The following is a 19,869-nucleotide window of genomic DNA, read 5'->3' as shown; positions in this document are numbered from 1 at the left end:
CCTAACACTTACATCCCAGTATCTGTGTCATGCAGCTCATTGCATTTCATCCCTTAGGCATTTTACCATCTCATATCGTCATGAGAAGAAGGAGGACCGGTATTGCACATTAAGATACTTTAAGAGAGGAGTGACCACATTTACAGAACTTTTATTACAGCGTATTGTTATAATTGTTCTTTTTTTAAAAAAATTTATTTTTTGAGAGACAGAGCGTGAGCAGGGGAGAAGCAGAGAGAGAGGGAGACACAGAATTTAAAACAGGCTCTAGGCTCTGAGCTGTCAGCACAGAGCCCGACGCAAGTCTCGAACTCATGAACCGCGAGATCATGACCTGAGCCGAAGTCAGCTGCCCAGCCAACTGAGCCACCCAGGCAGCCCATAATTGTTCTTCTGTTATTAGTTTGTTATTAGTTATGCTGTTCATCTCTTACTGTGCCCAATTTATAAATTAAACTTTATCATAAGTATGTATGTATAGGAAAAAACATAGTATATATAGGATTTGATACTATTCTCGGTTTCAATCATCCACTGGGGGGCTTGGAATGTATCCCCTGTAAATAAGGGGGACTACTGTATGCCAATACTCTCTTGTACTCTGCAGGTGCTTAGTAAATGTTTTTTGAATAATGAGCAAAATAAAATTTTTAACGACAAAGACTTACTATAATTCTCTTTTCACTCTTCTCCTCGACCATAATAAAGTCCTCTGTTCCTTCTTCACGAGGCATACATACTCAAGAAAAGTGACTCAGTACTCAGATAAACATCTCTTTCTGTTTCTTTCATGCTCCTCTTTTTACTTTTTTGGCAGAAATTGCTCTTTTCCTTGACTCATCTAAGTGAGCAGATGCTATTTCATAATGCTTGCCAAACACCTGCATGGGCTCAGTTCTATCCTGAAAGGTTGGGTCCATTCTTTGCCTCCTGGGAATGAACAAATCTGTCAGGGACATGTGTATCACTGTAACTCGCATAGATCAGTGATATATACTGGCTGCTAATGACTTTCAAGCATCAGGGAATCAGCGGCCTGTGGATGGCTTGGCCATTCATTCTATTCTTGGTCCAAGAATTTTTCATTTCATATTCTTACTGGGGATGTTGAAAAGTCAGAGGGCATTACAAATTCCAATACTCAACTCTAGAAACTACAGCTTAAGCACAAACTCCCATCTTTCACCTTGTTGGATCCCAAAGAGGGTGGGAGCAGGCCCTGTGGATTCTTACCCATCAGCACACCGAGGACAGAAGGGCACACAGAGGCAGCCTCCAGTCCCTGGCCACTGGTGATGGATCCATACTTGCCTGTCAAATCTAGACACTGCAGGACCAGAAGAGCTACCCCAATGGTTGACCTTGACTTGGGAAGTATAGTGGGGTGTGTTCTGGGCTAAATCCCCGTGCACTGAGGTCAGTGGATACTCAGAAGAAAGGCAGTTCCTGGAGGGAGTTTTTGGAGAGCAAAGCGTTTTCTGGCATTTGAAGAGCTGCCTGGATAGGGGACAGCAGAATAGGGGAAGTCAGGGACCAACTGCAAAACATAACGGGTTCTGAAGCTTCAGTTTTAAGTAAACATGATTAAAATTGGATCTTCTTTTCTCCAAATTTGTTGAGAATATAATTAGAGAAAATGACCTAAAGTGATTTCAGTTCAGAGGAGAAGTTTTTGACAGTGTTGGGGCAGGAACCTCTCTGTCCTGTGCTGTCTACATTCTTATCTCATTTTATCCATCCAGCAAGCTTAGGAAGGCAAACACTATTCTTATTGTATGATGACATAACTGAGAAGTCAGAGAAGTTATATGACTTGCCCAAAGTCACATAGTTAATGGCTGGAATTTGAGCCCATGCTTTTGGATATTTCTCGACTCTGCTGTGTGAGCTACTTAGCCTCCATATAGTGAATCTCAAAACTAGCCATATATGAGAACAACCTGAGGATGTTACAAACTCCCAGTGAACAGAATGCACACAGATTCTTTAAATTAGACTCTCTGGGGATGGGCCCCAGACGTGTGGTTCTAAAGGTCTGCTGTGACTGGAATGTACAATCAAGGTTAAGAACCTCTACTCTCAGCAAGACTTCCCCTTAACTTGGGCACCTGGGTAGCTTAAGCGGTTAAGCATCCAACTTTGGTTCAAGTCATGATCTCACTATTTGTAGGTTCAGCCCTGCGTTGGGCTCTGTGACGATAGCTCAGAGCCTGGAGNGATATTTGTCCTTCTCTGCCTGACTTATTTCACTCAGCATAGCCCTCAAGGAACATCCATGTTGCTACACATGGCCAGATTTCATTGTTTCTCATTGCCATGTAGTATTCCATGGTATAGATAAACCACATCTTCTTGAACCATTCGTCCGTTGATGGACACTTAGGCTCTTTCCATGTTTTAGCTATTGTTGAGAGTGCTGCTATGAACATTGGGGTACATGTAGGGTAGCCCTTTTCAAAGGCAAAAGAACAGATTTAATGCCCCTTTAGGAGTCACGATTCCATCCTAACTCTGTAGTGAACTCCACCCACACAGGGATCACAGAGGATGACATCTTCTACCTTCTGGTGCGGGTATAGAGGCTCCTTCTTGTTCCTCAGCTGCTCCTGCAGTAAGACCGTTTCCTGTTTATATGCGCCTTCTCAAGCACAAGCTGTTACTGCACACCGCTGCCCACAAAGGCTTATAAGCATTTTCTTATCTCCATCTGACCTGTGCCTTCCTTTCCAACAATAGATGCCAGCTCCCAGCAATGGTCTTGGCTAGAGCCCCAGGCTCCCAGGAGCTGGAGAGAGGTGGTGCTGGGTGCTGCCTGAGCACTGCACCCTCCAGTGTCCCTCAGTCTCTGCCAGTGCCTCATACTGGGATCCCACTGCTCCCACTGTATCTGCTCTCAGTGCCTGGGAAAGAGGCCTGGTCAGAGAAGCCCACATTTTGCCCCAAAATTCCTATTGATATCCCATTCTGGGGGTCTCACTTCTGCCCCCACCTCTTCCCTCCTCTGCTCTCTGGCTCTCAACGCTGGGCATCCCTGGGGCAATAATAATAACACTTACCAATAGCTGAGTGCTATGATAGGACAGCACTGTCCTGAACACTTACACATTATACCTTATGTGTATAAGGTATACACATAACTATATGTGTATATGTTACACATATATGTGTATATGTGTTATATGTTATGTGTATACCTTATGGTCCCCACAACTACCCAGCAAGGCAAACTATTACCCTTCTTATGGGCGAGGAGGCAGGACCCCAGCTATCAAGTGGCTGAGCTAGGATTTGAACCATACTGCTCTGCTCTAGAGGGCCAACTTCCCTTCAAATCTGTCTTCACTTTCTTCATCCCTTCCACCTTGGGCTCCCTGATGTTCTGATTTCTACCCAATCCCTTCCATGTTCCCCACCACCTTCAGACCCTGACAGAGACAGTAGGAATGACTTCCAAAGTCTCTTTCAGAATGAGAGGGCATGGGGGAAGCAGTTGGCAATTTTTTGTTACTAATTTATTAGTTTGTTTGTTTATTTTAGCAGTTGGCAATTTTGTAAATGGACCAGTTAGGGGGCATCTGGATGGCTCAGTTGGTTAAGCATCCGACTCTTGATGTCATCTCAGGTCATGATGGAGCCCTGCATCGGTCTCTGAGCTATCAGCTTGGGATTCTCTCTCTCCCTCTCTCTTTGCCCTTTCCCCACCCAGATGCACACCCACACACTCTCTCTCTCTCTCAAAATAAATAAACATTTACAATAAACAAACAAACAAACAGGACTGTTTGTATTCAAGGCCAATTGATGCTCACAAGAATCCTGAAACTCTCAGTGAATTTGATTCCCCAAGGAGGGGCCAATAGGGATGGGGGAGTAAGAAGAGAAGTGCCTTACTTGAATTTCGATTAAAGGGATGCTTCAGGGTGCTCCAGGCTGAGGTCTCTGAGCTCTGAGTGGCCCTCACACGGAGACTGTACGGTACAGTGGCAGTGATGTCATCAGTGATGTCACACTCAGGACTTTTGGTGGGTGAGCACCAGCTGCTGGGGATCCAGATGTGGCTCATATACAGGCTCTCATACTCTCTGGCCAAGGAGAAAAGGGCATAGTGTCACACCAGCCCCTTTTACCTAGGCTCAGTGACAGGTGCAAGTAACTGCCTCATTCACTTACTTTTTATGATCAGCAAAAGAAGCATTTGTTCCATACTCCAGTTCCTCCACCCCCCTCCCTCATCAACCATCCATTCCTTCTTACTTCTTTTATCATTGGTATAAACCCCATCTGTCCTGGCCTTTCCATCTCCATAGCACCCCCTCAATCTCAGCTACTGTCATCCTTGGCCTTGCTGTGATCTCCTGACTAATCTTCCAGTGTCCACTTCTGGTGTTCTTTAAACTATTCATCACTCAACAGATCATGACATTTCTCTTCTTAGTGGCTTCCAAAGCACTTAGAACAGAATCCAAACTCTTCCCCGGGACCTGCAAGACTCTCTGGCCTTCTCTGCCCCTAAACGTGATGTTCCTTCTATACTGGCCTCCTTGCCATTCCTCCCATGCTGAGCTCTTGTTATCTTAGGACCTGGACTACCTGTTCACTGTGTCTCAAATGCTCCATCCCTGTTGTTCACAATAGTTGGCTCCTCCTGTCCTTCAGATACCGGCTTAAACATCGTCTCCTCAGAAGGACCTTCCCTGACCACCTAATAAAAAGGATCCTCAGAGTCTCTCTATTGCCTCAGCCTTTTGGCTTCCTCCTCACAGTGAATACTACTGAAACTACCTAGAGCAGTGCTGCCGGATAGAACATGTTCCATATCAGTGTTGTTCAATATGGTAGTCACTAGCCACATGTGGCTATTAAGAACTTGCAATGTGATTAGTATGACTGAAAAATAGATGTTTTAATTCAATGTAATTGTAATTAATTTAAATTTAAATAGAGATGTGTGTTTAGTGCTACCATATTGGACAGCATAGACCTAGTGTATTTATTTCTTTACCTTTTTACTGTCTCCTCTTCTAAATGGAAGCTCCCTATAACTAGAAATCTTGTCATCTGTACCCCTGAGCCTAGAGCAATGTCTACACACATAGGTGTTCAGTGTGTATTTTCTGTTAATGAAACCTATTGAGAGGCTTCTGTTACCCTGTCCCTACTCAACAGTTCTCAGAGCCTGGGCACCTGGAGAAGAGTACAGCTTGCTTGGCCCCAGGTCCTGCTGATCTTTAGGACCATGATTTGTTTTGGCTCCTACAGGCAAGCTCATAGTCAGGAAAACCGAGGCCTCCCCTTACCTCCAAAGGATCTGTGACTCTAATGATTTATCCACCTCAAGTCAAAGTCAGACTCATTTCTTAAGATTTTCTTTAGGATTGGACAGTTGGCTCACTGTTGGAAAGAAGCTCTACCACAATGTAGTATTATACACACTTATACACACTTATATTCCCAGAGAGCTCACTGTCAAATACACAGCACAATTTCCCTTGCTTCTTCAACTGTGGCCATGCAGACAGAGGAGGCAGATCATGGAAAATAATCTAACCCTGAGATCACAAAGCCTCCTTCAGCTCTGGCATGAAAACCGTATCTCCAGGAATCAACTACTCTTTAAGGAACAAAAATTTAAAACAAAACAAATCAAATCAAACTCACCCCTGGTACTCGACAAAATAGTGTATTAGTTCTCCAGGCACAAACACTGGGCTCCACATCAAGAGATGCTTCATGTTGGTTGAGTGTACAGAGAGGTTCTGGGGGGCAGGCAGGATGGCCACTCCATCTGGGATTGAGGCAGTTAGACAGGCTGACATGGAGCTCATATCAGGGGAATGTCACAGCTTCAAATTAGTTTCTAATGAAAGGCCTCACATTTTAATGAACCAGAAACAATCCTAATTTCATCATACTTGGGTTAATGCTAAATTGTTCTATCATCATTGTAATTCTGCCTTTGGTGATAAACGGCATATTCCCATTAATAATAATGGTGGCTGATATTTTTGAGCACATACCATGTTCTATCTGGGCCATGTGTTACATTGTTACATGATTATCTCTTCTAATCCTCACAATCATACTGTGAGATAAGGACCATCAGTTTCTCCACTATATAAGTGAGAAAACTAAAGCACATTATTTACAACTCTTAGGTCAGACCCACCTAGATGCACGCCTTGACTCTGCCACTGACCATGTGACTAAACCCATGAGGCTCCTGCCACTTTCTCATTATGTCCTTCCCCTGCTACTGCCAACCTCAGGTGCCAAAGCACATCCCTTCACATCCCCCAAAAGTAAAATAGGGCATCAGCTGCCTGCTGTGAAGTGCAGGCTCAGGTTTGCTGTGGAAGGAGTGGAAGGAGTCTGATCCAGAAGGGCACCGAGCCAGATCAGACCGCAGGGCCCTGAGGCAACTGGGACACGAGCATCTGCTCACACAGGGGTGTGGTGTGGCGAGGGTGTGCACACAGAGTGTGGGTCTACGGTTTTCACACAGAATCAAAGAGACCTCTGACACTGAAGCTGCACCCCAATGGAAGCGGGCAGTCCTGGGGCTCATCCCTGCTTGCAGCCCAGGATGCAGTCTGGATCTTCAGCCGCAGTCCTGCTCCTCTCACTTTGACACTCTTCTCTGTTAGTCCCCAACACCTGTCTCCCTATGCTGTTACAACCGCAGTGATAACATCAGGAGCACATGGGGCCCTCACTGGGGGCCTTTTCATCTCTGTGCCTATGTCCAGATTGGCATCTGTTGTTCATTATCAAGCCCTGTGACCCTGAGGGGATGGGGGACTGCTGGGGACATCTTGCCTGATGCCCTTTCTTCTCTAATATAGGACCCCGGTGATACACCTCCATCTTACTCTCTGCATCCACAGCTTGCCCTGCAAGGAAACACCTGGGGTACCCACAGGAAGGCCTCTTACCCTCCCCACTCAATTTTGCAGTCGCCCAGAGATGAAAAGGAAAAGAGGCAGCTGCAGTGGAGTGGCACAGGAGGGTGGTACATGGTCCTCTCTGACATCCTTCCTCTGCTAACGTATTCAAAATATTTCTCTAGTCAGATATATGGGTATCACATAGCTATGTAAATAGACAGCTATAAATCATAACTTTAAGACTCTCAAAAATAAAATCTCCAGGCCCAGATGGTTTCCCTGGAGAACATTACCAAATATATATATATTTTTAATTAACACCAAATTTATACAACCTCTTCCCAAAAATAGAAGAACTTTCCAACTTATTTTATGAAGCCAGTATTACCCTGAAACCAAAATCAAAGATAGTATATATTTAAAAAACAAAACCAAAATCCAACAGAACAATATATTTCTTGAACAAAATACAAGCAATCCCAACTCAATAATGTATTAAAAAGATTACACACCATGATGAAGTGGAATTTATTCCAGGTATGTAAGGCTAGTTCAACATTTGAAAATCAATTACTGTAATCCACCATATCAAAAAGCTAAAAAAGAAAAATCTTAGAATCACATCAACTGACACAGAAAAAGTACTTATAAGATCTAACATTCATAATTTAAAAAAGAAAACATCTCTCTTCAAGTTAAGAACAGCAGGGAGTTACCTCAATTTGATAAAGACCATCTACAAAAAAACCTACCCTTAGTATCTTACTTAATGGTGGAAAAGCTTGAATGTTTTCTCCCTAAAATCAAGAACAAGGCAAGGATGTTCATTCTCACCACTTTTATTCAACACCGTACTGAAGGTTCTAGCAACTGTCATAAGTCAAACAAAAGAAGTAAAAGGCATTACAGATTGGAAAGGAAGTAATAAAACTCTCCCTGTTTGCAGGTGACATGATAGGTTGTATAGAAAATCCCATGGAATCAGGGTGTCTGACTGGCTCAGTCAGTAGAGCATGTGACTCTTGATCTCAGGGTTGTGAGGGTGAGCCCCACATTGGGTGTAGAGAATACTTTGAAAATATAAAGGGGCGCCTGGGTGGCTCAATTTGTTAAGCGTCCGACTTTGGCTTAGGTGATGATCTTGCAGTTCGTGGCTTCAAGCCCCACGCTGGGCTCTGTGCTGATATTGTGGTGCCTATTTGGGATTCTCTCTCTCTCTCTCTCTCTCTTTCTCTGTCACTCCCCCACTTGCACACACTCTCTCTCTATCAAAATAAATAAACTTGAAAAAAATTAAAAATAAAATAAAATCTTAAATAAAAAGAAAATCCCAAAGAATCTGCAAAAAAAGCCCTCTTAAGGGGCGCCTGGGTGGCTTAGTCGGTTAAGCGTCCGACTTTCGCTTAGGTCATGATCTCGCGGTTCGTGGGTTCGAGCCCCGCATCGGGCTGTGTGCTGACTGCCAGCTCAGAGCCTGGAGCCTGTTTCAGTCTGTGACTCCCTCTCTCTCTGACCCTCCCCTGCTCACGCTGTCTCTCTCTCTCCTAGAAATAAAAAAAAAAAAAAGCCCTCTTAAAACCAGTAAGTATATTAAAGGATACAAGATAAACATAAAAAAATTAATTGTACTTCTATGTGTTAGCAATGAACATTTATACACCAAAATTAAAAATAATATTTACAATCACTCAAAAAAATGAAATAGTTATAAATCTTAGGTATAGAACACATCTAGGATCTGTATAGAGAAAACCCACAGTGCTGGTCAAAGGTTTCAAAGCCAAACTAAATAAATGGAGAGATATACTGTGTTAATGGACCGGACAATTCAACATAATTAACATGGTAATTTTCCCCAAATTCATATACAGATTTAAAGTAATTTCTATCAAAGCCCATCAAGGGTTTTTGTAGATATAGACAAGCTTTATCTCAAATGGATAAGAAGAAGTAAAGGAACTAGAATAACTAAAACAATTTTGAAAAAGAACAAAATGAGAGGAATAAATCTACCCAATTTGAAGACTTATAGTAATTGAGGTTGTGTGATATTGGCCAAAAAAAAAAAAAAAAAAAAAAAAAAAAAAAAAAAAAAAATAACACCAAGATAATAACATAGTGTCAGTTTATAGTGAGGATGAGGAGATTATAGGAGATTATAGCTTTTAGAAATGAATGGAAAATATGAAATCCTACTTCATATCTCACAGAAAGGACGATGGACTAGCCATCTAAACTCTCTCCAGGAGATTAATTATTAAAGTGACCTACCAGTAGTTTGTGCATAATTTTGGGGGACAGTGCAANGTGCAAAAAAAAAAAAAAAAAAAAAAAGAAAGAAAGAAAAGAAATGACACCTAGATCAATGAAACAGACTAGACATCCCAGAATAGACCCACACAAATATGCTCAATTGATTTTTGGGAAAGGCACAAAAGTAATTCAATAGAGGATGGACAGCCATTTCAATAAATAATACTAAAGCAATAGGACATCTGCAAGGCAAATAATAATTCCAAATCTCAACCTAAATCCTGTGCCTAGTTTAAAATGAACTCAAATGAACTATAGAGGGGCGCCTGTGTGGCTCAGTCGGTTGGGCACCAGACTCTTGATTTTGGCTCAAGTCGTGATCTCACAGATGATGAAACTGAGCCTAGCAGGGTTCTGTGCTGGGAGTAGAACCTGCTTAAGATTTTCTCTCTCCCTCTTCTTCTGCCCCTCCCGCTCTCACACTTGCATGCACATGTACTCTCTCTCAAAAAAAAAAAAAAAAGAATCATAGACTGAATGTAAAATGTAAAACTCTAAAACTTTTAAGAAAAAACAAAGAAGATTTTCAGGTCTAGGCAAAGAGTTCTTATTCTTGACACCAAAAGCTAGATTCATAAAAGAAAAAATTTATAATTGAGCATCATCAAAATTAAAATCTTTTTTTTTAGTTTATTGACTGATTAATTTTGAGAGAGAGCAAGAACGAGAAGGAGAGAGGCAGAGAGAGGGGGACAGAGGATTCAAAGCAGGCTCTGTGGTGACAGCATAGAGCTCAATGCAGGGCATGAACTCACAAACCATGAGATCATGACTTGAGCTAAAGTCAGACACTTAACTGACTGAGTCACTCAGGTGCCCCTAAATTAAAATCTTTTGCTCTGCAAAAGAACCTATCAAGAGAAGGAGAAGACAAGGTACAGTATGGGAGAAACCATTTGCAAACTACTTATCTTACAAAGGACTCATATCTAGAACATATAAAGAACTAATAAAACTCAACAGTAGAAAAGCAAACAGTAAATAGAAAATGGGCAAAAGACATGAAGAGACATGTCACTGAAGAGAACGTACAGATGGAAAATATGTACATGAACAGATGTTCAACATCATTAGCTATTAGGAAAATGCAAGTTAAAATCACAATTGAAATAGCAACACACAGCTATCGGAATGGCAAAAAAAAAAAAAAAAAAGACAAAGCAAATCCTGGGGAGGTTGCAGAGAAAATGGATCACTCATACATTGCTGGTGGTAATGTAAATGGTATTTGCCATTCTGGAAAATACATTAGCAGTTTCTTATAAAACTAAACTTGTCATTATTATACAACCCAGCAATTGCACTCTTGGGCATTTATCCCAAAGAAATGAAAACTTCTATACAAAAGATCTACACAGGAATGTCCATAGACAAACTGGAATCAGCCCATGTGCCCTTCAAGAGTTGAATGGTTAAATAAATTATAGAGTATCTATCCGTGGAATACTAAAAGGAAACAATTAATGACACACAAAACAACTTAGGGAATCTCCAGGGAACTTTGCTGAATTAAAAAAGCCAGTCTCAAAAAGATACATAGAGTATGATTCTATTTGTATAACATTTTGAAATTATAAAATTTTAGAAATGGAGAAGAGATTCGTGGTTGCCAGAGGTTAGAAACAGTAGGGAAGGGAGGGTGGTAACAGGGAGGTGGGTATAGTTATAAAAAGGCAACAGAAGGTATCATTGTGAAGTTTGAACTCTTCAGTATGCTGACCATTGTTGTAAATATACAAACGTATACACATACTTGTGCACACACATATAAACAAATGGGTACAAGTAAAACTGGGGAAATCAGAACAAGATAGGATTGTATCGGTGAGGTCAATATCCTGGTTGTGATATTACACTATCGTTTTGCAAAATACCACCAGGGGAAACTGGGGTCCTTATATTCTTTTTTTTTTTAAGTTTATTTATTTGTTTTGAGAGAGAGAAAGAACACGTGCATGTATGCCCATGTGAGTGGGGGAGGGGCAGAGATAGAGTGAGAGAGAGAATCCAAAGCAGGCCCCCAGTTGTCAGTGTAGAGCCCAACGTGGGGCTCCATCTCACGACTTTGAGATCATGACCTTAAGCCAAAATCAAGAGTCTGACACTCAACTGACTGAGCTACCCAGATGCCCCAATCCCTGTATTATTTCTTAAAACTGTATGTGAATCTAGAATTTCCTCAACAAAATTTCAATTAAAAAATACAACCGGGGTACCTGGGTGGCTCAATCGGTTAAGTGTCCGACTTCAGTTCAGGTCATGATCTCGTGGTTCCTGAGTTGGAGCCCTGCATCAGGCTCTGTGCTGACAGCTCAGAGCCTGGAGCCTGCTTCAGATTCTGTGTCTCCCTCTGTCTCTGCCCCTCCCCTCACTCACACTCTCTCTCTCAAAATAAAATAAAGACATAAAAAAAAAAACCCACAACCATAATATCATCACATATTAATAGTATTAACTCTGATTATCTGAATGACAGGATATACTTTGAAAGATCATGATGGGAAGGGGCGCCTGGGTGACTCAGTCATTTAAGCCTCGAACCTCAGCTCAGGTCATGATCTCACAGTTCATGGGTTTGAGCCCCACATCGGAGTCTGTGCTGACAGCTCAGAACCTGGAGCCTGCTTCAGATTCTGTATCTCCCTCTTTCTCTGCCCCTCCCTTGCCCATGCTCTGTCTTTCTCAAAAATAAAATAAACATTAAAAAGGAAGTTTAAAAGATCATGATTGGATAAACTCAAAATGAGACGCACCAAGGAAAATGTGAAGTTCTACAATTAGGTCCAGTCAGTTAAATCAGTGAGGGAGACCTTTTAGGGAGGGTGTCCAGATGATTAGGTCACTCAAGTATTTAAGCAACACACTCGGAGGTTTAATTACTGGGTATGTCTTTCTTCACAAGAAGGCACCTGGGCAGGAAAACAGCAAGAGATGTCCCAACTTTTAGGTGGTTCCATTATGTTAATGCAATAATTTGTACTTGTGTGACTCTCTTCTACTTGTAAAGTTCCATACCTGACTCCATTATGGGCAAAATACTCAGTCTTGTTCCTGTATCAAAATGAAAATTGCTGCTTCTTTCTGAGCCCTACAGGCAACATCATTAATATCCTTATGCTACTTGTATAATATATTCCAAATATCATCTTTGTTTAGCCCGTGTTTATGCAACACATATACATTGGGTGTGAGATGGAAAAACAGTAATGCCCATGAACGACTGATGCCACGCAACATAATAGAGTTACGTAGAAAGTATCATGGCTCCTCCGCATGAGGAATGATTCCTTTTCTGCTAGGACGCTAACTAGGAAATAGGAAATGACTCTATGAGATGGGAACTCAAGCCAAAAGTGATTCTTTCCACCTTCAAAGGGATAAAAAAAATCCTCTCCAACTGTTACAGAATGTTGTCTTGAGAACACAGTTAAGGGGAGGGGAAAAATAAACCTTTGTTATCCACACAGCACTTTTTTTGTAAGAAGTGTCATCAGTCATGTGTATTGAAGTCAAGTCTCTGAAGAAATCAGTTAACAAAGATTCTACCTGATGTAAATGTACAAGTGCAAAAACAGAGAATACAGTTTACCCTTAAACAACAAGGGATTGAACTATGCAGGTCCACTTACACACAGATCTTTTTTGATAAATACAGTACAGTACTGTAAATGCATTTTCTTGTCCTTGTGATTTTCTTAGCTTACTTTATCATAAGAATGTTGTAGATAATACATGTATTATATCAAACATGTGTTAATCAACTATTTATGTTATTGGTAAGGCTTCTGGTCACTAGTAGCCTATTAGCAGTTAAGTTTTGGAAGAGTCAGAAGTTATATGTGGATTTTCTAATGCACCAGGATTGGCATGTTGTTCAAGGCTCAACTGTATAGTCAAGGGGAAAGGGGAGAGTAAACTCAGAAGTAGGGACAGGACAGACAAATTAGCCACATTGAGGAGGGTGAAAAATCTTAAATAATTCTATCTTAAGCCACACTGGATAGGGTGGAGAGAGGTGCTGGAACCCTCTGTATAATCTTTTGATTCCTTCTAAATATTTGTACTTTTGTTTTTATAGAGAAATGTATTGTTCTCATTCTAGCAGTCTCGACTCAAGTATCTGAAGAAGGACCACCGGGTGGAGCCTCTGGTGTTTCCAATAGAGTTGAGACAGGTGACCATGACCTGACTATTAAGATTCAGCGTGGGCAACACTAAGCAACATTTTTTGCACAGAGTTTCATTCACAATGTCGATCTCTCTCTCTTGCAGTCTATTAAGTGCTCTATTGCTGTTGTAACAAATTATCACAAATTTAGCATCTTCTAACAACACACCCTTTTTTCATTACAGTTCTATAGGTCAGAAGTCTTACACAGGACTCACTGGGCCTATGAGTAGGCAGAACTACATTCCTTCTAGAAGCTCCAGGGGAGAATCTATTTCTTTGCCCTTTCAGCTTCTAGTGGCTGCCGACATTCCTGCTCATGGCCCCCTTCTTCCATCTTCAAAGCCGACAATGGCTGACTGATTACATTTCATGCTTCAAATTTCTCCTGCCTTCCCATCTCTCTCTCACTGCATCCAGAAAATGTTCTCAGTTTTTCAGGACTCATGTATTATTAGATTGGGCCCTCCCTGATAATCCAGGATAATCCCCCAGTCTCAAGATCCCATAATATTAATCACATCTTTAAAATTCCTTATTCCATGGAAAGTAACATATCACAGATTCCAGGGATTAGAGCATGTATATCTTTGGAAGACCATTTTTCTGCTTATGACATGGAGCTTGCAGTGTAGAGGATATTGGCACTATAAACTGACGCCATGCTCTAAAATTCCTCCCTCCAATACAGTTAATTATTGTAAGAAAATTACTTTGTAAGTGACCAGAAGAAGAACAGGCTAAGGCTGAGCTGGGACATGGCTGCTGGCATCACTTGCTGCTGGAGTAACTGGTGCCTACGTCCCAGCTTCAAAGGTACACAAACAAATTCATGCCTCAGGAAAGTGACAGATTACTTCATAGTCTTAAAGTGTGGTCTTTGGATCAGCAGCATCACATTACCCAGAAGCTCATTAGAAATGCAGACTCTCAGGCTACAACCTACATCCTACTAAACCCGAATCTGCATTTTAACAAGTTTCCCAGGTAATTCATGCGCACATTAAAGTTTGAGAAATGTGGGTCTAGAGGCTATTCTCAACCTTGGCTGCCCCACTAGAATCATGAGGGAGATGGTTTGGTTTGGTTTCTTTAAGTTTTGTTTTAAAATGATTTCAGACTCAGAGAAGAGTTGCAAAATATAGTACAGAGAGCTCCCATATGCCCTCTATTTCGGCCGTGCATATGTACATAAGCATGGTACAATTATGAAAATCAAGATATTAACACAGATACAATATCATTAATTAAGCTTCAGGTTCTATTTAAACATCATCAGTTTTTCCCCCTAATGTTCTTTCTTTTTTTCTCAGGAACCAATCCAGAATCCCATATTTAGTTACCACATATCTAATTAATCTCCTCCAGTCTGTTCTCAGTCTTTGTCTTTATAACATTACCTTTTTTTTAAAGAGGACTACTCAGTTGTTTTGTAGAAAATTCCTCAGTTTGATTTTGTCTGATGTTTTCCCATAATTTGACTGAGGTACTACATTTTTGGCATGTATTGACAGGGAGTACATGAGGCTAGTATGTCTTATTCCTGGTGATGTTTGGCATCTCTAATGTAAAAAATACGATTTCCCTCTTTATAATTAATAAATAATAACTTAGGGGAGATACTTTGACACTATGAATATTCTGCTTCTCCTCAAACTTTCATCCATTAATTTTAGCACTTACTAGTGGCTACCATTTGCAACAATTACGGCTGTGATGTTCCAATTAACGGTGATTTTCCATTTATTACTTAGAATTTTGTAAGGAAGGGCTGTTCCTTCTCCACTATTTATTCATTCCTTTGTTCAACTATTTATATTAGTGTGGACTCATGAATATTTATTTTATCCTATTGTTACTTACTTTGGTACGCAAATTATTCCAGCTTTGGCCACTGGGAGCTCTTTCAAATTGGTTCCTGTGTCCTTTTGACTTACTCCCACTCCTCACTCTCTTTTTTTCATGTTATTTTTATTAACAGAATTTTTATTTTTGGAATTATTTTAGATTTACAGAAAAAAAACTGCAGACAGTACACAGAGTCTCTATATATCTTCACCCAGCTCCCGCCAATACTAACACCTTGCATAACCATTATATATTTGTCAAAACTAAGAAGCCAACATTGGTGCATTGCTACTAAATAAACTCCACACTTATTTGAATTTTGCCTGTTTTTCCACCAATGTTCTTTTTTCAATCCAGGATTCAATCAAGGATACTCATTTCATTTAGGCCTCCATCCTTTTTTGGAGCACTTTCTTACCACAAATACTCCAGACTTGTATTTTCTTTGCCCAGTCCTGGAACAAACCACTTCTCTGAGGAGCTCCACCCAGGGAGTTTTGAAACATCCCAATGGCCAGAAAGCACCATAGATTAATTAAGTCAGACTCTCTGGCTGCGAAACCCAGCATTTGTAGTTTTAAGAGCTCCCCAGATGACTGCAATGTGCATTTGAGACTGAGTGCTACTAATCCAGACCTTACCTCCAGTTGCCAAATAGTAGTTGAAGCTATAATGGTAAATTCCCAAATGCCAAAGACTTAAATACATTTCCCAGGAGGCTCTTAGGTTCCCTAAAGGCAAGGGACTCCAATTTGTCATCTATAATCAGCACCTTGCCCAGAACCCAGCACATAGTAGGTACCAGAAATGTCAAATGAGGAAAAGTAAGTAAGTGAAGCAAGCTTGGCTCCCTTCATGAAATTAGCTTCAGCCTGACTTCCTTTTTCCTAATCTCCTATGTTGCATTTGACCTTTTGGCTGCTAAATGAAGGCTGCCCACCGCAAAGCCCCTGGGCAAACTTTCCAGGCAGAAATCCTTGTTTCTCCTCCCTAGAATGATGCCACGCTGGTTTCGTCCCACTGGGTCTGCTGTCAACTCCCCTCTTTTGGGTTCCTTTCTGCCACTTTCACCTCCAACAGCCATTGTGGAAAATGCTCAGAAAAGGTATTTCTTTTTGTTTCTTTATTCCCTTTACTTTGTCCTCCCTTTTCCTGGTCTGCTTCAGTGTCTCAGCAGCTTCTGCAGAGGAGTACAAAGGGCACAGGCTATGGAATCAGCCAAACCAGAGGCAAATTCCAGTTCTCCCACTTACTAGATGCATTAACTTGGGCAAATTATGGAACCTCTTTGAATCTGTTTCCTACTATGTAAAATGGGGATAAAGCCACCTACCTTACAAGATTGATGTGAGAAGTCAAGAGAACATTTTTGCTAATCTGGAGCACAGTGTGTGCTCAAAAATGGCCAGTGTGATTATTATTATTGTTATTATTATTATTATTGTTGCTGTTGGTGGTAGTAGTAGTAGTAATAGTAGTAGCAGTGGCAGTAGTAGCGAAAATAGTAGTAGTGGCAGTAGGAGGATAGTGGTGGTGGTGGTGGTGGTAGTGACAGTAGTAGTAGTGGGAATGGTGGTGGTGGTGGCGGCGGCAGTGGCAGAAGGAGGAGGGGGAGGAATGTGAATAGACTGAGCTAAACCCCTGGCATGTGCCTGTGCAGATAAACCAGTGACCCCTGGAAAGACCAGCAATTACCTTTACCTCATTATAATATGAAAATCTCCACCCAAGGAGGACCACACGCTTCATTTATGTAACATAGACTATATGGATAGGCATGTTTCCTTAAGGTGCATGTGTGACAAGGCTTCCCTATCTAAACAGTCAGCCTAACCCTAAATAAAAGGAACCCATTCACCCTTGGGGAGTTACTGCTTTTGAAGCCATTCCCTACGATCTCCTTATTTGCTGCAAATACAAGTTTTCTTTGTGCAAAAAATGAAGCTGGTGCAGTTTCTGACTCCTCAAGAAGCGAACTCACAAGGGTTCGGATACATAACTATGTATGGTGATGGATGTTAACTAGATTTGTTATGGTACAAGTACCAAATCATTACGCTGTATACCTGAAAATAATATAATGTTATCTGTCAATATACCTCAATAAAGGAAAAAGAACCTAGAAGAAAAATGCTGAGCTTTCCCCTTCTCATTTGACCTTCCTGTCTTCTCCCTCTGGCTTAGTGGGGGCATGTTTTCCTGGCAACTTGTTCCACCAACTGATCAACCAGCTAACTAACCAATTAACCAACAGGTTTACCCTATGCTAGGAGCCAGCATAGGTGAGGACACCAGAAAAGATGCCCAGCACCCTGCTACACTGCTGGTGGGAATGCAAACTGGTGCAGCCCCTCTGGAAAACAGTGTGGAGGTTCCTCAGGAAACTAACAATAGAACTCCCCTATGACCCAGCAATAGCACTGCTAGGAATGTACCCAAGGGATACAGAAATGCTGATGCATAGGAGCACATGCACCCCAATGTTCATAGCAGCACTCTCAACAATAGCTAAAACATGGAAAGAGCCTAAGGGTCCATCAACGGACGAGTGGATCAAGAAGATGTGGTTTATCTATACCATGGAATACTACGTGGCAATGAGAAACAATGAAATCTGGCCATGTGTAGCGACATGGATGGACCTTGAGGGTGTTATGCTGAGCAAAATAAGTCAGGCAGAGAAGGACAAATATCATATGTTTGCACGTATAGGAGGATTAGTAGGAACTTAACGGAGGACCATGGGGGAGAAGAGGGGAGAAATGGTGGGGGAAAGGGAGAGAGGCAAACCATGAGAGACTCCTGAATGCTGAGAACAAACTGAGGACTCATGGGTGTGGGGAGGAAGGGGGGAGATGGGCATGGAGGAGGGCACTTGTGGGGATGAGCACTGGGTGTTATATGGAATCCAACTTGCAATAAACTATTTGTAAAAAAAAAAGAAAAAAGAAAAGAAAAGATGCCCAGGCATTTCCCTCAGGTCAATGCAATTAACAGAAGTAGCCCCCCTAAGTAGAGTATGTGGGGTCAAGGGTCAAAGGGGAGAGAGGTCCAGTAAGAGTCTGAAGGAAGAGCGGCCCATCCAGAATGATGATAGGAGGTTGGGCTGGAGATGGGGCTTCTGGTGGGAACCATCATAAAAGCCAGGAGGAGGAGATGAGGGTGTTACATGTCAATGTGAAGACAGCAGCTGCCTGTCGTTTGTACTTGTTGTCAAGGAATAGTGAGAAATAGACTTGAGGCCTGAATATGCTGGGTCATGAAACAAACAGCAGATTTGAACACCATGTGCTGAGCAATTGGGACACCATAAATATGATGTTAAAGCCAATTCTAAACATTTGCAATCACTTTAGCACTAATGTGTTGCCTGATTTAAACTAAAACAATTAGTTCTCAGTGTTAAAAAAAAAAAAAAAAAGAAAAAGACAGTACTCAAGGCTCCTACCAACAGTGCAAAGTTCCCAGTACCTTGGAGCATTAAACATGAAGAAACATCAAAGACTAAAGAGCTTCAATTTTGGAACAATAAAGCATGTAGGTACAAGCAGCCAGGGGTGGAGCAGAGAAAATTGTGTAAACTGACTGGTAGGGAAAATACTCCAAACCAAGTTTGTTCAAATGCTATGGAATATCTAACTGCTACTTTCTCTGCAGTGATCAGGAGAGAAATCCAATTTTTATAAGTCTTATACCCAATATCAAGGTTGCAAATTAAGCCTTTTTATTCATGTGTATTTTGTTAGAATCTTTATTTTACTTTAACATGTCCTTCCAATTAACATCTCCAAAGCACACAAAGACTGAGATAACCATGTTGTGCCTTTTAAAACCAGATGAGATAAATAATAAAATGCATGGAGCTCTGCTAACCTTTAAAACTGTTTGTTTTGATACTTTATTTTTTTAGATTGTTCTGTGACCATTAGGAAAGAGATTTCCAAACAGAACGTTGGCTTTTTGCTTTGTGATATGGGATGAAGATTTAGGCGGTGAGAAACCTTTTTATAGAAACAGACAGACATAGGATGTTCTATGCATATATTACAACTCCAAACTCTGCTGAAGTTATTTTTCCACCTTCTTAACCTACATTTGAATCCCAAGCTATTGGCCATATCCTAATTCGTACTTACCAAGGAGCAAACATGGAATCAAGGCGTAGAAAAACCACATGGTAAGATGTGTCAAAATTTCTTCTAGAACCATAGAGTGGGTCTGTATTTGGCCGACTCAGCTTGACCTGGACCACTGTTTCCTTCCAGAATGAAGCATTCTGTCCATCTCAGCCATCCTTGCTTCAGAGTATAGATGTTGGAGCTGAGGTTTGAGTTGCTGTGAAGCCTGAATTGTTCTAGGAAGAGGAGCCAGCCCAGACAGCTCAGAAGGGGCGGGCTGTGCAGCACCGTCCTTTCTGTCCAAACCCATATATTGCATCAGAGGGAGTGGTCTAGGAGAGCTCCAAAGATAACTCTGAGGAGCTTGAAAATCTGCCAGAACCTGCCTCGGAGAGATACCTGACCACAGGCTCTGTCTTGGGGGACCCTAGGAGTCCCTAGAGGCCCCCTTGGTGGTAAGCAAGCAAGATTATTTTACCTCATCAAATAAACTATCCTCTTCCAAGTCTCCATCTTGTGAATTCATTCCAGCTGAGTA

General features: G+C 41.4%; 1 protein-coding gene across 5 annotated transcripts in view; it reads right to left on the bottom strand.

Moving 5' to 3' along the window:
- Positions 1–19,545, bottom strand: part of IL20RB (interleukin 20 receptor subunit beta) — a 33,666-nt gene extending 14,121 nt beyond the window's left edge. For 4 of the 5 annotated variants that reach the window (XM_077752352.1, XM_077752354.1, XM_077752353.1 and 1 more), the window contains exons 1-3: positions 19,350–19,545; positions 5,659–5,785; positions 3,892–4,082 (exon numbers count right to left, since the gene is read on the bottom strand). In XM_077752352.1, coding sequence (XP_077608478.1) covers positions 3,892–4,082; positions 5,659–5,785; positions 19,350–19,422 — 391 coding nt within the window. In that variant the 5' untranslated portion in view covers positions 19,423–19,545. The remainder of the gene's footprint in view (positions 1–3,891; positions 4,083–5,658; positions 5,786–19,349) is intronic. The other variant, XM_077752356.1, reaches the window with a different exon arrangement.
- Between the last annotated feature and the right edge of the window lie 324 nt (positions 19,546–19,869).

The sequence above is a fragment of the Crocuta crocuta genome, unplaced genomic scaffold (genome assembly GCF_008692635.1).
Source record: "Crocuta crocuta isolate KB4526 unplaced genomic scaffold, BGI_CrCroc_1.0 scaffold580, whole genome shotgun sequence".
NCBI classification, from domain to species: domain Eukaryota; kingdom Metazoa; phylum Chordata; class Mammalia; order Carnivora; family Hyaenidae; genus Crocuta; species Crocuta crocuta.
Note: the sequence above shows the minus strand (reverse complement) of the source record. Positions and strands in the feature narration are given on the sequence as shown.